The following is a 24,586-nucleotide window of genomic DNA, read 5'->3' as shown; positions in this document are numbered from 1 at the left end:
GTGCTGCTCTCTCTCTCTCTCTCTCTCTCTCTCTCTCTCTCTCTCTCTCTCGCTCTCGCTCTCTCTCCAGAGCATGCCATATTTGCCTTTCGTGTACAGTAACATGCATGGAAATTAGTCTTTAAGCAATACAAATTTCGTATTACAACTACGTTGTAATACAGTTAATTTCTGTATACTAAACTTTGTGCATACCTGAGGTTTCTCAAGTAAGTGGATTAATTGCAGTGGTTTATGACACAACAACTCAGGTCATTCTTTAAAGCTTCTTGCGATGTTTTTAAGAAACACACAGTAAAAGACGATACAACCTCACAAATATCACCTAAACAGTTCTTGATAAGTAACACTTGTTTCTTTGACAGCCCTAGCTTGTAAATAGCAAGAAAGTAAGCGGTCCGCGCAATTTGGCCAATCAAAAAATATTAGAGTGACTCTCTGCAAGTCTCAGCCAATGGCGTGAGTAAAGGGCGGGGCTGTCCGTTTAATCGCGTCATGACAGACGGAAACCTGTTTGAAAACAATCAAACTCACACACACACAAAACATGGACAAATGTATCCAGTGATGCACAATTCTCAACTTTTTCCTCCTCGAATTTCACCATTTTGAATGGAATATATATATATATATATATATATATATATATATAAATTTGATTTTTTATTTGAAGTTTGTCTTTCAAACACGTTAAAATGCATTAAACACGTTATTTCTTATTTACATGTAATTCAGGGATTCACAAACTTTTTTTCAGCATACACCTTTCACCTAATATATTTATTTGAAGTACCCCCTCAGATTTTAAGGTAATAAGTTAATAATTAAGTATAATTTTTGCATGTTCTCAGTTCTCTTGGTTCTTAGTTAATAGTCACATGACATGCAGGTAAAAAATATAATATAATTTTTTTTAGTAAGTGTTTTATCCTGATTTATGCTAATTTAAAATGATTTTTTTAATTGTACTTTTTAATGATATAATTAATTATTTGCTTTTCATTAAACTCATAAACCCCCTGCAGTTTCTTCACAAACCCTGGTTTGGGAAACCTTGACCTAATAATGTTTAATGCAGTTAAAACGATAATATTAATATAAAAATAAGCAATAAAAATGAATGGAATATATTTTCTTTTTCTTTGCATTTTTATATCAATATGGTACCAGATTATCCTATTTAAATCAACGTGATAAACTTGTTTGGTAATCTAAAAGTATTGTAATCAAAAAGTAGTCTGATTATATTACCCAAAATGTGTAATGTAATGGATAACATTATTAACTACAATTTTTGACATGCAATTTCGAATCAGTAACGGATTACAATTTGTTAGTAATCTACCCAGCTCTGATAATAACAATAATAATAATAAACTTAGCAAAAACTTAAATAAAAACGAATTATAGTCCTTAAACACTCTTATTCCATTCTAGTCTCTGTTTGTCTTTGTTTGCATTTATGTTTGTGTCTATATGTTGGTTTCCGTTATCTCCTGTGTCCCTTGCGGATTAATTATTAAAAGACTGTTGTGGGCTTATTAAATAGCACCTCAATGTGACACACATGCTGTTATTCTGAATATTAGGAACAAAAGCACTTCTTCTAAACTACAGATATTTCAACCTCCTCATTTCCACATATAAGACAGTGGCTGAAAATAAAGTGGTTGAAATATTAAGAGTAAGCTAATAATCCGCCGGTGATTGGTGTAACTGGAGTTGTGATCCAAAGTGTCTTGTGCTTTGTGTATGTCCAAAGGCTCTTCCTTCCTGTTTATGCCATCATGCTGAAGCAATCGGGCTGTCAATCACATGAATGTAAACTCCTCTGGCAGCCACTAATCGTCAGACGCTAAAATCATGCAGCCAGTGTTGGGAGTCGATGTGACAAGTGATGCACTGCTGACAGCTGGACCCTGATATGACTATGAAACAGCAGGGCGCTGTCTCTTTGTAATTACAGGTGATAAAAAGATTTATTTGTGTTGTTTGTTTTGATTGTTTTAACTGAAATGATTGTCATGCATATGGTTTCTACTGCCATGCCTTAAACATAAACGCCCCTCTAACTGGCACAACTGTTTTGTAATACGTTGCTTATAATAGTATGGAGGTTATGTCACATAAGACAAGTGCTGATGTGTGGCTGTGTGCTTAACCCTGTAAAGCCTGGGCCCTGACATATAAACAAATAAAGAAATTGGCATGAAATGGAACAGTTGAAACTTTAGATAAAACATTAATAAAAAGAACATGGGTTTTGATGAGTATCATAATAGATACAACAGGCATTTATGGCTCATAGAACACTATAAAAATCTGTAACTGTTACCTTAAAGAGCAAACTTTACCTGATTCAACCTTTGAATAAAATAAAATAAAATAATAGTTTTTTTTTTTTTTTTTGGTATAAATTATTGTATTTAGGTATTTTTTAGGTTTTTAGGTGTTTTTTTTTTTTTTTAATAAAACCAGTTGATTTAGAGCTTAACTTTTTTTTCAGTGTTTGAAAAATTCAGACAATATAATAAATAATAATTCAGTTTATTCAGATAATATGCAGTTGATGCAGATATTATTTATATGGTCAATAAGTAAGCTGAAATTTGTATGTAATGAGATTTATAACAATATAACAGACTACTTTCATTTAAATACAATAATAAAATACATGAAAATACAGTGTCCCTCCATACCTCCCAATTACATGTATTTAAATGTTCAATTTATATGATTAAAGCTCTTTGGTTTTTATTGTGGGGGCAAGACACATAATACAATGCAGTACAATCATGATATGTTCGATGCTTTAACACAATTTGTCAAAAAAATTATTTATGGATAATCTAAGTTGCTTCAGTCCATTTCAAGTATTCATCTCGAAATATAAACAACATATAAGTTATTCTTATATTTACTTAATAAAAATCAGTAAAGATTTCGCAGCAAAAAGACGTGAACCACAACCTGAAGAAAGATAAGGCTTTTTACTTGCCAAAACATATAAACCATCAATCAGAAGACAGAAGACATACTAGATTGTGTACAAATGTTTTTTTTACAGCAAAGTTTTGGTCATGCTAATAGTTTAATAGCCTTTTATAAAATATGATAAAGTAGGCTTTAAAGTATTAACTAGTACAGTTCTATACTCGCGAGCATGGCCTTCTGATAGCAGAAAAGCTGTTAAAGGTTTATTATGTTAAAGTTTCACTATTACAGATCTTCGATACGCAAGTTGCCCAAGGCGGCTGAATCAAACAAATTACAGCACTGGTTCAAATAGCAACACTGCTTCCCCAGAGAGCACAGCCCTACCTTAAGCCAATGAGGAACCTATGAAGGGCAAAGATCTGGCAGTCTATCCAGACCTATTTGTCAGCTGAGCTTTAGACAAATAGTCCTGTATTTACTTTACCCTTTTGCAGTCACTACAGAACAGCAAAGCAACAAGCAGTGTACAGCGGCACTGAATTACAATTGTGTAAACACAGCAGACGGAAATCATTTCCAGCTTTTGTGTAAATGAAAAGCAGGCCGCTCGTGTTTTTGTCCTAGTGTGTGCTTAGATGATTTAGTCAACATCATTTAATGCTTGCAAGACACATATCCTTCTGCACTTCATAAGTGGTGGGTGTGCTGTTAACATGAAACAGGTTTGTCTTCAGTAGTTAGTCTTTAGTATACTTACTAGCTGCATTTGTCTTGGCTTGTTCCCTGTCTATTCAAATGTGCGTGGAAGTATGTATACCAAACATTTACACAATAACCATTCATAGTGTTATATTTGGCTCTCTAGCACTTTGCATACAAAGTGATGTACAACTGGTAATTTGTTTAGTAGAAGTTCACTAGAATTCAGTGTCCAGTACATTTTTTGCAGTGCATAATAAAAACTGCTCATTTGTAAAGTCGTATATAGGGCACTTGTTAAATGTGTTGTTGAACCTTAAATGTGTTTTTATGAGACTGTCGTATAGTTCGTCATGTGTCGTATCGTAGATAATTCAGTACGGCGCTTTTGAGTTTGCAGCAGTTGTTGTTGTCGACAACATAATGATATGACATCACTTTCTTAGAATGATAAGAGTGAGTCATAATTCTGAGAAATCGTTTACACTACCCTTCAGTAAAAACAGTAATAGTGTGAAATAATATTACAATTTTAAATAACTGTTTTATGTTTGAATATATTTAAAAATGTAATAAATTTCTGTGATGCAGTGCTGAATTTTCAGCATCAGTCTTCATTGTCACATGATCCTTCAGAAATCATTTATTGAATCCTTGCCAAATTAAAAAAAATAAATAATAATAAAAAAATAATAAAAAAAAAATACTGACACCAAACTTTTGAACAGTTTATACTGTAAACTTAGAAGTGATAAGAAAAAAATCAATGTAATATGTTGAAAAATATTCAGTGGTTTATAAGATGTACAGTTAAGGACAGAAACGAAATAGTCTGAAGTAAAGTATTCAAAAGCATTATACGGTGTTTTCTTGATCTGATAGAGCTCCGTTAGGGTTTATTTGTTTGTTTTTAGAAACTGGTTCTTCCTGCTTATTCACTTGGCAGGGCATGTAATATGGGTCTGGGGTTTGGGTTGGGTGTTTCTATGGAGTGCCAACTAAACCTCTTATTATAGCACACAGGAATGCCTAAACTCAACTGCGGCAAACACTAACCACAGATTTGCAAGTTATCACGTAAATCACTGATATCTGATAACCCATACTGCCACAGTTTCCTCTTGCTTTTTTATACAGCAATATTTTCTTTAAACGTACACTTCATGGAAAGCACCATCAACGTGGGTGCAGCAGACAATAGTGAGGGTGACTGACTTCCAGTCTTTATCTTTGTTATCTGATATGTTATAGAGGAACTCTGGCTGATATGCATGCTATAAATGTCACCACTGTCAGACAGGAAATCTTACAGTGTTGGCAGCTGACAGTGCAATATATTGTATATCACTATAAAATATTGTATTAAATGCAGGAGCCATTCTGTTTTTCTTGATTATGGTACCAACTAATAAGACCAACACTTAAAATGAAAGATATGAACTAAAAATCCAAAACTGTTACTTTTTCAGAATGTGTGACTGGACATATCAGGAGCGTGTATAAATAATAATAAATATACAATACACATAGACACTAAAATCACGTTGCCAGTGTTGGGAGTCGATGTGACAAGTGGTGCAAGTTTTATATAGTTTTTAATAAAATCATTATAAAACTGTATATAACTCACTAGAGTCTGTGAGATGTTTTTGCACTCATTTGAAAGCCAACTTTTACAAAATGTTTACATAAACGTTAGAAGGTACTGACAAAAAAGTAGGCACAATTTAGAAATATATATATATACACTTTTATTTTAATAAATTCTATTTGATTTTTTTAATTAACATTCTTCTGTCAGGAATGTATATTTTATATTATCTATATTTCTTTTTATCTTAACTTTGATATATCTGTATTAAATATTGTGTAAATCTTATATTATGGTTTGAAGGGTTAGTTCACTAAAAAATAAAAAGTTTTCATCCATTTTCATCATTTTAACTTTCACCTTCATGTGGTTCCAAACCTGTATGACTTTCTTTCTTCTTGGTGATATTTTGCATGGTGGGAAACCAAATAACATTGTAGTCTGTGGGTCTGTCTCCATATGAGAGCGGAGGAGGAGGAGAAGGAGGAGGAGGACAGGTGAAAGCAGCTGGCAGTGAGGAGCTGCTTGTTCGCAGGCCTTTAGGGGGAGTGTTGAGACGCGTGGAGACCGAGACTGGCACCGCGTCTGTGTGAAGGGGGAGAGGCTGGGAAACGACGGGAGCACAAGCGAGGCAGAGCTTCACCGTCTGTGGCCCTCAGTCCCCTCGTCCTCGATGCCCGCAAAAGACACATCGACCTACCGATAACAAGGACGCGGAGCGACCGGAGGACCGCGCGCGCTCGAGACGGCACCGCTGTAGCGCCCGAACTGGAGAGATGTCCACGGTGAGTCAGATCTTTTTTTAGGGTGATCAGTCATGTTTTATGTAGGGCTGCTTACTAGTGTGGCTTCTGATGGACAAACGTTATACACGCGTTTGCCTTGTACAGGGGAATTCGGAAGAGTCGGATGCGTGCGTGTAGACGGCTTTAATGCAGCATTAGCTCTGAGTTTTGACATGGCGAATAAGCAACGGCCAAATGCAACACCCCTCTCTCCATTCACACCAGCGATATATTCAAGATTAAACGTCCCAACGCAATGCCTGTCTTAGCTCACACTGCTGATGTTGCCCTAAAGGTCGAACGCTCCCGAAAAAAAAGTGAAATTACGCGCAAAACCGCAGCTGCCGGTCTACTTAGATGTCATGCGTGAGGCTTGAGGCATAAGGCTTTATGTTTATCTGATGGTTGAGATGTGCGTGTTTTCCTCTGTTAAACAAGACGACGAAGACTGATGCGTTGGAATGTTTCGCACGTTATGATCCCTATATAACGTGTCCACCGCAGATATGGACCGAGTGGACGTGTGCACGGCCTGTAGCGCGCTAGAATTCGGCACTTTGGGTGAAGGACGGGGCTGTGTAGCCCACACTTGGCGGTCGGGTGTGACATGCTGTGTTGCGAAAGTATCCGCACACTGTTACTGTAACAGCCACGACACGGTCACTGCTGCGAATATGACACACACACACACACACACACACACACACACACACTGAACACACACTCAGTGTTATGTAACGAAACATCTCCAAACGGCCTATGGGAGAAATGCTGCATAGTTCTTCTGGCATCTTGAGCCATCGATAAAGCGCTGAAATTATGCAGCTTGCATATGTTTTGGCGATCGTTGATGTTTATATGCACGCGCGTCGATGCTGTCTTGCGTAAATAGGCGTTTTATTTTCTGTTTTTAAATGGAAGCACAATGTGATTGATGCAGCTGTCTTCCATGACAGGAAACGGGGATTTAAATTAATAACAAATAGTGTTGAGACTGATGCGACACTGCGATCTCTATATTTGCATTATGTAACGTCAGTGCGCGGCTGTTGAAATGTCGTGCAAATGTCCCGGAGGGAATACAACACGATACGAGCGCCAGCGAGGATGCGCCACGTTACAGATACAACCACATATTTGTGCAGTGCCATTCTTCAGTATGGCCTCAGAATAGATTCTGAATATGACTCAGATTAGATCGGTTATAAGAGTTCATATGTGCAGGGACGGTTCTAGGGGGTAGGCGGGTGGGGTGGGGGGGCTGTGCCCCCCGTCAACAAGCTTAGCCCCCCCTTCGGCCCCCCTAAATTTGGAATCATATCACATCAATAAATTTTGGGTGAAATGCGCAGTTTTTCTTGTAAACTCTCTCTCTCTCTCTCTCTCTCTCTCTCTCTCTCTCTCTCTCTCTCTCTATATATATATATATATATATATATATATATATAAAGAAAAAACATCACCAGCTGCTAAATTCAAACCTACGTTCGCTGGCTGGCACAGAGCCAGAGACACGCGTTTTTAAAGCACTGCGCATTATAACCAATCACATACTATTCTGTTGAGTTTATGAATGTAAGGACCAATCAGAGGCGTTCAGATGAGTCACTGATGAAACACCCTGTGTCGTCACCGCGCGCGCTGTCTGACTAAATCTCTGGCAAATTCTCTCATCTGAAACAACAGTGAAGATGTACTTTACGAATGTAGGTAAGATATTAATTTCATAGTGTAAATAGCTTTAGAGATTATTACAGGAGTTTTTGAGAGTGCTTGAACTCGCTGGACTGAAGTGAAAATATTCTTTGATAATGTAAAGTTCTTTGCTCACTTTTTGTACAATGAAAGTGTTACAGGCTAACAGTGTTGGTTACTTTGGAAATGTAACAGGATACAGATTACAAATTACCCTATTTAAAATGTAATAGTAGTGTAACTTTTTCAATTACTTTATTAAAGTAATGTAACTGATTACTTTTGATTACTTTTCTAAATTTCGAATGAATGTTTATTTGCAACTGTTAATCATTTTAAGCCTTTTACACCATGCAGGGTTAACCTTACAGTAGTGCTCAACACTGCAGACTTTCACAATCATTCATCAGTAGAATTAAGATGATCACATTTGAACACATCCACCACAAAATCAGACTTTACAATCCAAAATGTGGCATATTCCGTCCGCGTTAGGATATAAGAATTCAGTTTTTATAACTGGATTCTACGAACCAGACTGTGTTTTCTGCATCGCGGGAATTATATGGTCGTATGTCTCAGAGTAGTCAGTGCAATTTTGGAAAGAAATCAATTAAATCTGTATGTGGATGTGTGTAAATATTCTAATGTAATCCCCTTTGTAATCATTAACATTTTCATAAGTACTGTAACTGTAATTTAATTACACTTTTTTATTTGTAACTGTAACTGATTACAGTTACATTTATTCTGTAATTAAATAATGTAATTCCGTTACATGTAACTAGTTACTCCCCAACACTGCAGGATAATTAGTAACGCACAATGTTTTTATTAAATTCACATTAAATACAAAGTTAGTCGTATTAAAAATATTTCATGGAATGACACCCATATCTGGTTCTTAAGTAAAAAGGCAGATTTTATTTCCCTTGTCCCATCAACTAACATAATCTATAAAGGTGCAAAATGCATTTACTTACACATATATGAGAATCGAGATATTTCATGATATATATTTTGGGAATATTTCGAATAAAAAGAAAAAATTAATAAAAGCCCTTCTGAAAAAAAAATAGATACCATTACAAAATTTGTAATGGTTTTACTGGTTATAATGGGACTTGTATTGGTTTTACTGGAAACTGTAATGGACCCTGTTGGTCTCTACTGGTAATTGGTTAAAACTTGTTAAAACCAATAAATCCTAATGGAATATGCCCCAAAACACACTTCAGCAATGGTTTTAATGGTTAAAGGTTGATGGTTTGTAATGTTGGTAATGGTTATTTGTAGTGGAAACCATTACAATTATCTGGGATGGTTTTATTGTTTTGTTTTGTTTTCAACAGGGACATAAGCCTATATCAGTTATACAGTGGTATTGTAGCTGCTGTGTGTCACATGACAAGCATGAGACCCCGCCCCCCCTTCACTTGTGCTCCCTCAAAAATAATGAGTGGATGATGCCCCTGACACTCCAATACAAAATTATTTGTCAAATAAATTAAACATGATGAAACATTCATTTTAGTTGAAATTGTTATAGATTACTTCTAGAGATTGCAGTGTGATACATGACATGGTGAAAAATTATTGAATGAATAATACTTAAAGTAGATTAAGATAAATTTTAAAATTGTGCCCCCTAAAAGTACAAGTGGCCCCTGTCTGCCCCCCCCCCCCCCCCAGTTACTGTGGTCTAGAACTGCCCCTGAATATGTGTTGTACTGTGCATAAATGTATTCTGTTGTCAGAATGAGCGATGTTCGGTTCGTGAATGAATCCCTGTTTTGACTTGGAGCTTATTAATGAATCGGTTTTTAGAACAGAGTGATTTGTTCATAAACTGGACTGAATCGTTCCAAAGCGGTTCTCGAGTAAACTGGCTGAATTAGAAATAGCATACCAGCACTACGCTTACTATTTCTATCATACTTTATATTGTATTTCTATTGAGTCGAGAACCAGTGTGGTAAAAAGTAAGTTACGTTAATGGACCCTTTTCATATTTCTGGTTTTCTCAGATGTGGAAGTCGTAACTTGGTTAACTTAGAAGTAAATGGAAACTTATGGTACACATATAAGCTATTTTTTTTTTTTTTGCATTTCCATTTGCTCCAATAGCAAAAGAAAAAGTAGCAATAGCATGACTATGGCTTTACAAAAGAAGAAAACAATATCGAACAGATTGTTTGTACTGATCAGAAGAGAGAAAGATGTCAACTTTGCTGTCATTCCCTCAGCTGTTAGAAACCCCAGTTTGGTAAATGTATATACAAATTTAAAAATACACAATGCATTGAAATGTACATAGAAATTGAAATGTACATAGCCATAATAGGCATAAATGCTACTGGAAACAGGTTTTTGAATTGGTTGACAGTTTTATCAACAAGCATATTAAAATAGCCAATTTTATTGAGAGTTATTATTATTGTTACAAAGTGCAATAATGAGAGATGTACATGATTTTTACCATTGTTTAATGTAAATGTAAATTTCATTTAGCTTCACTGTTTTATAAGCTGCAACAAAGTAAACTAGGATACATGACATTATAAGAAACACATATCAATAAAATGTAAAATAAAAACCACAGTTAACATCAGTATGCCTATATTTGTCTTTACTGGAATGTTGTAGACTATTTAATATGTCATGCTAAGATGTCAGGGACCTTGTCATAATGTAAAGAACCACTGAATCCTTTTTGAGTCTGATAGAAATGAACTGTTCAGAAGAGCCAATTCAATGAGTCAGACTTCCCATCAGTCAAATGCCCAATACATGTGAATATGTGCCAGTGAAGGGATGAAGACAGAAACTAACAAATTCCTGTTTCTCCGTTATTACTGTTCAGCATCACCAGCTGGTCCAGATATGTGAGACAAATATGCTCTATTTGCTGCTAGGACTGAGTGATTGACAGCTGGTGGATCTGTTTAAAATGATCACTTCTTACCTCTGATAATCTGTCATTGTCTGATTAGGCAGGATATATACCGGGACTGTTGCTTTCAGATTAAACAAACAAATATGACAGAATTATGATTGATAGAAAGTGGCATATCCTGCAATATGCCTTGTCCTCTAAATTTAATATGCAATACTAAAAAACGTGAGTCCAAAATCTTTGAACAATTAGGCAGCGTGGATTAATGCAAAGTCGTAAATTAATGTTAAGCAGTCAGTTTTACAGCAGTTACTTGGAAATATTTGTCCAATGCAAATCAAGTGTTCCAGAGAGCAGTGTAATCATATCTGCTTATGCAGTGATACTTTTTATATGCAGTGTTGGAGTCAATAAAGCTTTATTTGCATGATTCTTAAAGGGTTAGTTCACCCAAAAATTAAAATTCGTCCATGTTTTACTCACCCTTGTTGAGTGAGGTTGTATTATGTGCTATGTTGTTTTTCATTATTTTATTATTATTTTAATTAGTACTTTTTGTATTGTTGTTTTTTTTTTTTTTGTTTTTTTTTGTTCTCTCATGTGTATTTACATATGATATATTTGGGAGTAATTGTGATTGTAATTATTGGGTTTTGTATGTATTGTTTGGACCCCAGGAAGACTAGCTGTCGTTTCGGCGTCAGCTAATGGGGATCCTTTTAAATAAACAATAAACAATAAACCCTTGAAGCATCCTAGGTGTATGTGACTTTCTTCTTTCAGACGAATCCAATCGGAGTTATATTAAAAATTGTCCTTGCTCTTCCAGGCCTTTCATTGGAGGTAAGCAGGTGTTTGTTGTCAACAGTTCAGAAGACGTGAAATAAAGTGACCGCATCTGTGATAACATGGCTCTGGGGGGTGAATAAAGGCCCCCTGTAGCAAATCCATGCGTTTTTGTAAGTTAAATATCCAGATTTCAAACGTAATTTTCACATCTGCTGACAGTGGGACATGGAAGACGTGCAGGCGGAAGCGCGCGCCTCTGGGAAATGTAGGAGCAAAGGAAATAAAGTTTCCATACTTTAGCAAAGAAAAACCAGTCTCCTCTTGGCTTATATCAAAATCCTCAGACGGTTTTCTTTATAAATCCTTGTTTTGTGCTTCTAATTCATGAACAGCATTTTGTGTTCTCTCTGTGCGTTCATCACTAACCACGCAGCGCTGACATACTACGTCATCCACCTGCACGTGTTCCAACAGTCAGCAGAAGTGAGAAAAAAGTGTTTATTACATTTGAAATGGATATTTATCTTCCAAAAACGCATGGATTTGCTACAGGAGGCCTTTATTCAACCTCCAGAGCCGTGTGAGGGACGTTTTATTACCGATGCGTAAGCTCGATTTAGTATTCACGCGGTCTAGATGCGGCTGTCTGTGTGCGCACAGCGCTCGACTGTTCCACCAACAACCCCGAGCGTCTTTTATGCTTCACCTTGTGCCTTCGGGCAGTCTTTATATCACGTCCTGATACGTGAGTTTGAGCGAGAATGCACGCGTTGGCGGTAATGCATAGACTGACATTATTTGAAAATGTGGACGGTGCCAAATAAGGTGCCTATTTATATTACAGATATCGATATTTTACGTGTGGCATCGATGCATCGTATCGTCAGACATCGTATCGATGTATCGATCCATATCGATGAATCGTTACACCCCTAACTCTAGATTTAAATGAACCTGTGCTATGAAAATGTAGTGCTTATTGTGATTTTTGTTTGTGTTTTACAAGTAATAAAAATGATAATGGTGAAATAGAGAAATGAAATTTGAAAATAATATATTGAGATTATTACAATGTACTAGTTAAAGGCATTTATCTCACTTATACTCATTCTGCAAATGTCCTCATTTTGAATTGATTCAGAGTTTGTCATTTGATCTTGCTGATGTCTTGACTCTCTTTCTCAAACATCTCCTGTCAAATCTTCAGCAGAATCTCCAGTCCTTCCAGCCTTGTGACTCACTGATGACTCACTAAAACAAATTTTAGACTATGTGAAAGCATGCAGTGCCCTCTACTAAATTTGCGGAGTTTTAAATCATTCAGTTCATTAGATGGATCGATTCTGTTAATGGATTTTATTCATCTTACATTGTTTCTATTGATGGTTTATCATCAACAGATCCAGACATTATGAAGATACAGTAGAACAAAGTATCAGATCTTCAGATCCATCAGGCCACTCTTCAGTAACTAAACGAAACTGGACTCCCTGATCATCATCACTCACTTATCAGAACTCTACATTTTTGCTTTCGCCCATCCACCGCTCTAAATGAGTGTCTCAGACAGCAAGATCAGGGCTGGGGTGCACACCAGAACCCACACAGGTAAAGAGATCCACAAAATATGCATCATTTCATCTATACATTCTGCTATGTGCATGAGTCAATGACGTCATCTGTTAATTTTTTTATTTAAAAGTAAATTCAAATTGCAGTTCATACACTGGGGTAAGATTTTTAAAGTATTTTTGGAAGTCTGTTATGCTCATCAAAGCTTCATTTATCTGATTAAAAATACAGTAAAAACTGTATTATAGTGAAATGTTTTACAATTTAAAATAGCTGTTGTCTATTTGAGTATATTTTAAAATGTAATTTATTCATGTGATGTTGCATTTTCAGCATCATTACTCCATTCTTTAGTGTCTTATATGCTGATTTGCTGCTCACAGTTGTAAAGTCAGTAGCAATATTTTGAAGAAGGCTGTTTTTGTAACATATGAAATATGATTTTCGAAAGATAAGTTGCTGTCTAATCTAACACACAGGTCTTTAACTGAAGATGATGACATAACAGTACATCCTTCTAGATGCATTGTATTCTAAGAGATTCTGTGAGCAGGTTTTTGGTCCAATAAGTAATACCTCAGTCTTGTCTGAATTTAATAGGAGAAAATTACTGGTCATCCAATGTTTATATCTGTAACACACTTTTTCAAAATGAAATATATAAACGAGTATCACCGGCATAGAAGTGGAAACTAATTCCATGTTTTCTAATAATCTTGCCAGGTGGCAGCATTTATATTGACAATAACAGAGGGCCTAAGACGGATCCTTGCGGCACCCCATAATTTACTGATTTTAACTCAGATTTTTCACCATTTAAGTAGTCAAAATTGTAATGGTCTGCTAAGTACGATCTAAACCACTGTAATTCCTGTCCCTAAATACCAGTGTAATATTGTAGTCGGCCTAAGAGTATGTCATGTTCTATATTGTCGAATGCAGCACTAAGATCAAGTAAAACTAGTATTGACACACATCCTTGGTCAGAACCTTGAAGTAGGTCATTTGTTGTCTTAACATAGATTTCATAGATGTCATTTTAAACCAACCATATTAAACCAACATTAAACTAAATTGTTTTTGTCATTGACCCACATAAACATGGTAGGGTGCCATCATACACTGTCATTGAACCCTGGTTTTCCTACAGAATGTCCTGGATCAACGGCTTCCTAGTAGCCAGAGTGGATGACCGTAAGGCCGCGTGGGGCGAGCGCAATGGCAAGAAGTCCAAGCGCAAGGTTGGCTCCTCTCTCTGCAACCCACGCTACATGAGCTGCCTGCGGGACATGGAAGCCATGGAGCCTCCTCCCCAGCCGTCCCACGCTCAGGCTACCCGGTCAGGAGGAGGAGGTACGGGCGGGGGCAACTTCGGTGTGCGCTGCGGATGGCAGGAAGACCACTATGGGAAAGTGGGGGGTGGGGGGGAGGGGGTGGGGCTTAAATCTGTGGACCTGGGTTTCGAGGATGGCGAGGTCAAGGGGAGGAAAGGGTGTGGCTTGGGTTGTGACGGCTCCAGCGATGACACGGCCAGCGGCGCTGGCTCGGTGACGACGGCGGACTGCTGGCAGCGGGTGGTTCGGGTGTTCCAATCTAAGAAGTTCCAGTCACGCAAACTGGAGCGTCTCTACCAGCGCTACTTCTTTAGGCTCAACCAGAGCTCACTCACGATGCTGATGGGCGTCTTGGTGATCGTTTGTGGGGTCATGCTCACCTTCCACTGCATCCACAGACAGCCCGAAGTGGTCTACCCCTCCGTGTTCTCTGTGGCCATGGCCTTGTTCTTGGTGCTAATGGTGGTGTGCAACCGAAACGGGTTCCACCAGGACTACATGTGGATGGTCAGCTACCTTGTGATTGGAGTGCTAATCGTGGTGCAGGTGTTCGGGGTGCTGATGGTGGCCCCTCGCAGCGCCTCCGAGGGGATCTGGTGGTCCGTGTTCTTCATCTACATCATCTACACGCTGCTGCCCGTGCGGATGAGGGCGGCAGTGCTCAGCGGAGGAGTGCTCTCTTCCATACACCTCCTCACCACGTGGAGGATTAATCAGGATGATGAATTCCTCTGGAAACAGGTAGGTCTCTTTGTCCCAGCTAAACTTCAGGTTTGACTTTTATCTATTCCTTGATTATATTTGAGGATGACTAGGGTTGGGAATTGAGAATGGCTCCATCGAAAAAGTACTTCCTTTGAAAAGTGGTATCTTTAAACTCATCCCATTTAAAGCATCACTGTGAGAGTCATGAAAATGCAGATGCATGTCTTGCACTATTTTTGAGCATCCCATCATAAAATGTGCCTTTTCAAGTTAAAAACAGTCCACCTTTGAAAGAAATGGGATCTGCTGATTTCTGTTCCATTCTGTTGCTCTCAAGAAGACGTTTTATGTAAAAGCTAAGAAATGTGAATTGTTTAGGGCTTCTAGTTAAGGGGTCAATGACATCATCTCTTTAGTAATTTATTTATAAATGCATTAAAATGCATCACAATGACTTTCTGAAGATTCTGAATTTAAATGAAAAAATATCCTGATATCATAATGAAGCCTCATTAAAAGAAAAGAAAATATTAAATAAAATCCTATTAAGTAATATATTATTATTTTATATTAAGTCTTATATTATTTAAATTAAAATAATTTAAATTTAAATTAAAGCCACATTGCAGATGAAAAAACAAAACAGAAAATTATATCATAAAAAGTATGCTTCAGACTCTCATGACTTATGAATTAGTTCTCAATAGATATATAAAGACACTTTTTAACCTAGAATAATACACATTTAAAATACATATAAAATACATAACATTTTTTGAAAATCTTTTCTTGACAATGGTTTAAAAAATCCACATAAAACCAACAGAACTTGGACTTTGCACATGTGTGTTCAAACTAGATTTAACTAGTTTTTCCTTTTCTTTACCATGGACAATCATACTTGTCATTGACCCTAAGACTGATTAGTTGACTATTAGTTTACTAGTTGCTAGATGCTTTTGAAAATATCTAAATACAAAAAGGTTTGCACAACACTTTCATTATTTCAACAAAGATAACTGTATTAGTTATTTAGGGTTTATTTGTTTACTGAGGTTTGACTACTTCCACCTGTCTAGAATTATGCTTCTGTTCTGTATCTGTATTTACTGCCTTTGTCCTGGTTGTGTTTAAATGTAAAGACATGCTATACTGTAGAGTGTCAATTATGCAAACACTCAGAATTGAATTCCACCACGGTAATCAGTCACCTGATCGCATGCACACTTCCACCCACAGCGCTGACATTCGTGAGTTTGTTTGAGTTACTGTTAGTGTCTTCACTGCATTAGCACGATTGAGAGGGACCTCTAGCATGGACGTTTCTCTTTCTTTGGAGTTGGTGGCACTATCTATTAGTCACAGTTGCCATTTGGCTTTGCATACTTTTGAATACCCTTTTGTTTTTGTCTACTAATAATGATTTCTTGTCAGTGTGGTGTGTTATTTTATCAGTTAATTGGTAACCTGTTACTGAGATAGACATTCATTTAGTGAATGGATTCTGTCAAAGCTGAGATAGGGCATGGCAGCAGTCAGCGTGACTGGCCAGCATCATGTGAACACACTCGCCTATAAATGGTTCTGCTTTTACGGTATTGACTCAACTTAGTCAACAATCTGTGGATGATCAATGGCTGTAAAAGTCATTTTAGAAGAATGTAGAATAAACAAATAGGGTTTTTCAGTATGTACAGAGTGAGACCACAAATGTGTTTCCCAAAGTATTGGAAGTTTAAGTAGATCGTAGAGACCATTGGTGCCAGTGGTTTGTAATATCTACTCGACTGTTGAAGCTTTTGGGAAACGCAGCCAAGGATTGCTGATGACTGATATAATGTGGCTGACAGCAGGTGAGATGTATATAAAATCGCTGAAATTAAACACTCATTTTCCACAATTTGTACTCAAAATTCACTAAGATATTTGAACATCATCAATTGACTAGGCGTTCAATAGATCTTGGAACTGATATATTTTTGGAATCTTTTCAGTCATCTCTAGATTTCTTTTTTTTTCATTGACTGACAGCTGTGGATATTGAATTGTTTTCCTGAGGTAATTGTAACATTATGTGACAGACTGTACAGAGTTGTTTTATTGATGCCTTTTAGTGGCTGAAACAGTGAGTGTTTACTAGAGACATGATAGATTTCAATAAGTTGTACTGTTTCTATCAACACACCTTCTGATGTTCATTCTTATTTATTTTTGTGCTATAACTAGTAATAAATAGGAAGAGATGTTCGGTTCACTTGCCGCTTGAGCTGAGGTGCTGCAGTGATCTGTCACACCACATTTAAAGTGATAGTTCACCCTAAAATGAAAATGATCCCATGATTTACTCATCCTTAAGTCATCATAGGTGTATATGCCTTTCTTCTTTCAGATGAATAAAATCATAGTTACATTAAAAATGTCCTGAAAGCTCTTCCAAGCTTTGTAATGGCAGTGAATGGGTGTCGAGATTGTCATACACGCGGGATCACGAGAAGGTGGTGTTCCAGTGGAGGATGTAGGCGTAACATAAGCTCCGGTTAGAAGTGACGAACACGGAAACGCAGAGGAGAGCAAAACAAAACACCGGTCACGAATTAGAGGTACAAAATGAGGATTTGTAAAGAAAAATGTCAGAGGATTTCGATATAAGCCAAGAGGAGACTGGTTTTCCTTCGCCGTAAACAAAACTTTGTTCTCGTGAGACTAGCGTATTCTCACCAGAGCTTACGCAATGCGTGCCCTACGTCAGCCGCTGGAACGACACTCTCTCGTGAACATGCGTACGACAGTCAGCAGAAGCTAGAGATTATAGTTTATAAAGTTTTAAATATGGATATTTTTCTTACACAAACTCATCGCTTCACTTCAGAAGGCCTTTATCAACCCCTCGGAGCAGCGTGGAGCACTTTTTATGATGGATGGATGCACTTTATTGGACTTCAAAATCTCGACACTCATTCACTGCCATTATACAGCTTGAAGAGCCTGGACATTTTTTAATATAACTCTGATTGTATTTGTCTGAAAGAAGAAAGTCATATTCACCCAGGATAGCATGAGGGCTCTCCAAAACCATTTTGCCTAAAAAAATTCAAATTTCATTTTTTGCCATTTCAACCAAAACTTATTGGTTGTCAATATTTCAGTGCATCACTACTGAATATATGAGCATTTTACCACCCCCCAAAATAGACATTTTAGGGTCTCCGCCTAAAAAATATTTTTGTTTGTGAATCATTTTGCTGACATCTGGTTGGCTGAGATGTCTTTGGAGGGTAGGGTTTTACATGGAGGGCCTGTCATCTCATATAAACAAAATGGTGGAAATTTGTAAACTAACCTACAGAAAAAATTCTATAAATTTGGTATAAACAGGCCTTTGGTGCTCTAGTGTGTTATGTATTTGTTAGTATTAGCATGTATCATCTGTATGGCCTGTGTAATGCTAGCATGTTGGAAAGCGCTGTGGCAGGCTTTGGCTGTGCTATCTGTGGCCACAGTGTGTTGTTGTGAGTCAAGCCAAGGACCTCGGGGGTAGGATGAAGGTCAGGCAGCGTGGTTGAATGAATCGCCCCGGCAGTGGAGATCCTTTTCTCTCCTTGCGCTCCTCCCATAAAAATATCAGAATTATGTTAAGCGCTGTCTCCCAGGCCTCTGTGCTCCTACACAAGGGACCCTTTGTACTTTTCTCTAGGGTGTGTGTGTGTGTGTGTATTTGTGTGTGTGTGAGGAGTTTTGGGGGCCAGGAGGAGGTCGGTGTGTATGAAGGGATAGAGGGTGAGGTCTTGACCTGCGGGTCACTGTATGACCATAGTGCACTGTGAAACTATTTATTTCTAATGTACAAAGTAGTGGGAGAGAATGGGAACAGGAGGTCATTTCATTATAAACAATCAGAAAGACAAAGCAGAACGCTTGGCCCCATTAATGCAGGAAGGAACGGGTTGCTTACAACACATTTCCATCTTTTAATTAAAGGGTTAGCAGATCTCAGTGAGGAATCAATGGAACACTATGTAGTATACTTGCTGGATTATTTGCATTAGTCTTCAATGTTTGCAGTACGTCTGTGCCGTTTATCAGAAGCCTTAACATTTGATTAAGTCAACACATATTAAAATGACTCTCCTTTTTTTAAAACTATGTATTTCTGGGCAAGTTGGTTTTGGATATTATTATCAAGACATTAAGCAGAGACCACAATTATTAAACTGCGGATCATGGAATGTAATAAGAATAGTTTTGGTTCAGCTCAATTGATTAACACAGAAAATAATTTGTGCTGACAGCCACAAACTTACAATAGTCTGTGGTACAATAATAATGGAGTGAGTCATTTCTGTAAACAAGCTCTTTTGTTTGTTTTTCTGAGGTAAAGAGTCAAAGTTATTTTATTTTATCTTAATGTGTTTTACTCGCTATAATCCTTCAAGGTTTTGATATGCATTGGCCTTGTCAAAGGCACTATTGGTTATGTTTTTTTTTTTTAAACCGTCAAGATTCTGACTAGTTGACCATGCAATGTTTACACTCCATGAGTACCAGAACACTTTTTCTTAATTTTTATTAATTTTAACGAAGGACAAACATGATAGAATTTAAGATAAACTTTAAGTAGATTAGATGAGCAGTCTTGAATTTTTAAGAACATGCTTCACCCAATGAACATTTTGTCATTATTTATCTACTTTCATGTTGTTTCAAACCCTTATGACCTTCTGTGGAATACAAAAGAAGATATTTTAATGAATGTCCAGGCTGCTCTTTTCCATTTAAAGGGATAGTTTACCCAAAAACCTGCTGAAAATTTACTCACCTCCAGGCCATCCAAGATGTAGATGAGTTTGTTTTTTCATCGGATCAGATTTAGAGAAATGTAGCATTACATCACTTGCTCACCAGTGGATCCTCTGCAGTGAACGAGTGCCGTCAGAAAGAGTTTTTGTTTGTAAACAGTGTTAAGTCTTTTGTATATTTGTCTCCTGAATCAGGTAAGACAATTTTTTAATTGGAGAATGAATAGGAAGACTCATATTTTAAAAATTCAGCTGTGCTATGCTGTCTCTTTACAATTTACAATTTATGTATGTGTATGAATTTTTACAATCTATTTTATTTGTATTCATATGACCTACTTATGCCCCACTGAGAGTTATGTTTAGGGGTTAAGGTTCAAATTTTTTTTTTATTAACAAATCATGTTTCTTACAAAAGTATTAAATGTTTTCATTGAGACTGTGTTGAATATTTAACTGAACTGTATTTATAATATAATCAGATATTTTTAAAAAGGCAGAAATTATGATGAATCAAGAGGTTCTTGAAAAAATGTTTTCTTTTATGGACAATACTTTCACATCTTTCACATTATGTGTAAAAATACAGTATAAATCAATCAAAACCACTTGTGTATGATAAATCCTGATGCTAGTTAGCAAAGAAAAAAAACACCTAATTTTCAAACATTTGTATTTTGTTTTACAATTTTTTTTCATAATGGCTACAAGGAAGTGTTAAAATAGGCAATGATAAATTCCCAATAAAATGTGTCATGTACATTTGAAACTACCACTTTGTTCCTTCATAAATCCTTTGAGCGTGACCTTTGTAGTCCTTTTTTTTTTTTTTTAGGAAGAACGAGCGCTAATGACATGCTCTTATCTCTAATAGGCTGAAGCGGATCTGTGTGTAGATTTCTCAGAAAGCTGCAGTGTTATACAGGCCAATTTATCCTGCAGTGTGGACACTGCATCCAGGCATTTCCCCTTTCCTCTGTGACTCATTAAACCAGCACACCATCCCTGCTGGTTCTGCTGGTGTGTGCCTGAGTATGCCTGCCCTCAATAATCTGCGTGATCTGAGACTTAATGTTGGTTTGCAGATGTCCCGGCAGTCTGAGAGGAGTTAAAACTGACCACAAGAATTACAACTGGCTGTTGTTAATACCACGCCATAGATAGGTCCTATTTATAGAACAATTCATACAGTCGTAAATCTATTTTTAAGCTGTGCACGTGCACACGCTTTCGCTCACTAGTTCTCATACAGATTAATTGTAGTACATCGATGTGGAAGGGGTGTTTGGATTCTGGGCTGATGACTCAGAAATGTCGTTACAAGGTTTTTCACACCTTGTTTGCTGCTTTGGTCTATACATATGTGCGTAGGGGTGGGCGATATGGTAAAAATATCCTATCATGATTTATTTATTTTTAAAAAAAAATCACGATTCACGATTTTATCACGATTCTTTGTCATGTTGGTTTTACTATTTTGCAAGTTGTCAGCATTACAGCCAAACTAATTTCCCTATTATAAAGACAAAGCATTTCAAGGTAACAAAATATAAAAAAGAATGGTGAATTTTTTTGTTCGGGCGAAGATAAAAATCGTTCATTATTTTATTTGCTATTAAAAAATAAGAACAAAGATACACATGACAAATGCACATAATGTACAAATAAAACAGTGCTTTATTTTTAGATACAATATTCAGCTGGAACATTCAAGAAATGATAAAATTAAACACTATATATATTTATTATTATTATTAAAGCAAACCAACTGTATTGGTTCTTCAGTCAAGAGTAGTGAGTGATTTTTCTGTTTGTGATTTGCTGTTTTATTAAAAAAGGAATAATTCACCCAAAAATAAAAATTCTGTCATCTGTCTGTCAGTTCTGTCATAGTGTTCTATTTTTATACCATCAATTACTCTGTCAAAAGTTGTTTTAAACCTGAATGAGTTTCTTTCTTCTGCTGAACATAAATGTAATTTTGAAGAACGTAAAAGAACAAAGAGTTGCTGGTCCACAGTGACTTTCATAGTATTTTTCATACTCTCAAATTTAATGGGGACCAGCAACTGTTTGGTTACCCAGGTTTTTCAAAATATCTAAAATAAAATACGATATTTCTTCAAAAGCAGATCGTGGAGTCATATTAAATGTCATATTTATTTAAACCGACTGTATAATGATGAAAAACCACAAACATGACAGGTATAATTAAAATATGCAAATTCTTTCAGCGAATATTTCAGTGCAATATTTTTACAGATTTTTTAAATAGTGTATACAATATAATTATGTTTAATTAAGCTGAGATATAGCACTATAAATTCTATTTAGTTAAAAACAGGCCAAAAGAGACCTCCGAACTAGTAGGCTAAAAAACTTAACATTTTTCCTCCGAATTCGTTTTTAATCCCTGCATGATTTTAGTCATACATGATAAATATCAAATACGTTATAGCTTAACTACAAGTTTAAAAACAAGGCTGATAAAATGCATTTATCATTCTTACAATTACCACCAAAATGTCCAACTTCACCATGATAAACTTAGGTAGACGATATTATCGGATATTATAATATTTTTAAAGGCAATTATCGCTACAATATTTTTGACAGATTCCCCCAGCCCTACAATACCAGTCCAGCCCCACTGTTTCAATCTCTTTCAATATAAAAGTATTTATGGCTGACTCGTAAAACAGTCTCTTGTTGCCATCTAATATCAGAATAATTGACTAAAATCACCATCACGAACACACACACTGTTTCTAGGGTTGGGTACCTATGTAACAGGTATGAACCAACCCAAATCAGAACGCAGATTTCGGTGCCTCATTTCAGTGCCTCTTAAATGCCTGAGTGATCAATTGAAATATTTGTCCTGGTTCTCCGAAATGTACACAAGAAGCATGGGCATTGCTAGGCTTTTTTAGTGGGGCTATAGCTCCATAAACTGCACACAAATTCGCAATCGAGTCAGTCTGCTTAAATTTCATATGAAAACAGTGGCAGACCTGTCTCCTCCCCGTCTTTCAGCACGCGCTTCAATCCGCAGATCACGAGCGGACTCAAACAGAAACAGAGGACACAAGGTGTGTTTATCGATAGATTGTTAGAATACCTGTATCTGTTTCGCTCCGTTCAACGCTCATCACAACACAGTTTCCTCCAGCGAAACTCTAGCCCTTAACATATATGAACGCATGCTTTAATTATTCTTATTCAAATATACTTACTTTATACATACACTACTGCGCAAAAGTCTTAGGCATGTTAGTATTTTCACCCCTAAGAATGGTGTTCGGCCAGTTATTTCTATCTTTTGCTGTAGTGTGTCTGTTTGCTGTAGAGACATTTAGTTTGTCTCAGTTTCATCTGTTTCTTCATGTAATCACAGACAGATTTGATGATGGTGAGATCAGATCTCCGTGTGGAGCACCGGCTGTTGTCAGACTGCTTGTGCATTCAAAAATCTCACTAGATTATTATTAAAATTAATGGCAAAATGAATGTTTGGAAATGTAAACTGATATTTCCTACTGACACAGTACAGCAAAAGATATAAATAACTGGCTTAAAACCCTTTTTTGGAGTGAAAATACTAATGTGCCTAAGACTTTTGCACATTGTTGCTACTGTATAAAGATTGACCATACAGTCATTCACAGAACTAATTAAAGACAGTGACAGACAGCACTCATTTTAACTAAATATCAGAGTGATTGACAGAGATACAGTAGAAACATTATGTGTGGTTTTGTATTAAATAATGACCCAGATTGTGAAATACATTTATTAGCCTTAGAGTAAGAGAAGCACAACTTGGGAAATGAGAGCATCCAAGGAGCGTGTGAATGCTATTGATTTATTTTAAATATTTTTGAATGTTTTTTAATGTTATCCATAGTTTTTTGTGGCTCCTTTTTTTTTTTTTTTTTTTTTTTTTGAAGTATCGGTTCAGGCACCGTTTAGGCACCGTACCGTTTTAAAAGTATCGAAATGGCACCGTAAAATGGTATCGTAAAAAACCCAATCGATACCCAACCCTAGATGTTTCCCAATGCTAAGTACTACTATTATGTATATGAAATATTATTTATTGAATACTAATATTTAATAAACAACAACAGCATTAAATATATGTAAAATATAACGTGATGAGATTTTGCCATCAGCCAAAACTATTTGCTCTGGAACAAATAATGAATTAATAAGACCAAAGACTCTCCGTTAGATTTACCCAAAATGTTTAACCACTATAGAGACATCAGAGCCAGTGGTAAATTCCAGAAGATCAGGCTGAGGTGAGGCTGTTCTCGGCAGGTTCATGAGCTCACGTCTCTGAAAACATAGAAGCAAATTTCAAATAGACCATATCTTTATTAACAAACCGCACATTCTCACCTAGAAAAACAACTCTTAAAACTACATTCCGTGACACAAAAACAATATTATTTATAAGACTTTGGTGGATTTGGGCGTCCACCATGACACTCACTGTAAGAAATTCTGCAAGTGGAGTGATACAAACGGTGAAACGATTGGAGTGCTGTTTTCACTAGAATATCGCACTTTTGGAAAAACGCTTTAATATATTGATCACTACTATATGAAAAATATTTTCTTTGCATAAGGGTTGAGTCATATAATGAATTGTTTGATCTGGTTCACAAAACCAGTCTAAATGATTCTATCATGAATTGGACTGGTCCAGTTCTTCTGTTCAGCAATATAAACAACATAAGTATGAGTAAATAATGACAGAATTCCCATTTTGGGTGAACAAT

The 24,586-nt window shown here is 36.5% G+C and overlaps 1 protein-coding gene across 1 annotated transcript in view; it reads left to right on the top strand.

Moving 5' to 3' along the window:
- Window positions 1-5,720: 5,720 nt before the first annotated feature.
- LOC109092711 (adenylate cyclase type 6-like) overlaps window positions 5,721-24,586 on the top strand; it is a 58,914-nt gene continuing 40,048 nt past the window's right edge. Inside the window, exons 1-3 of the mRNA XM_042712774.1 lie at window positions 5,721-6,012; window positions 12,793-13,000; window positions 14,115-15,039. Coding sequence (XP_042568708.1) covers window positions 14,116-15,039 — 924 coding nt within the window. The 5' untranslated portion in view covers window positions 5,721-6,012; window positions 12,793-13,000; window position 14,115. The remainder of the gene's footprint in view (window positions 6,013-12,792; window positions 13,001-14,114; window positions 15,040-24,586) is intronic.

Source organism: Cyprinus carpio, chromosome A23 (assembly GCF_018340385.1).
Source record: "Cyprinus carpio isolate SPL01 chromosome A23, ASM1834038v1, whole genome shotgun sequence".
NCBI lineage: Eukaryota > Metazoa > Chordata > Actinopteri > Cypriniformes > Cyprinidae > Cyprinus > Cyprinus carpio.
This window is presented reverse-complemented; position numbering and strand designations above follow the sequence as displayed.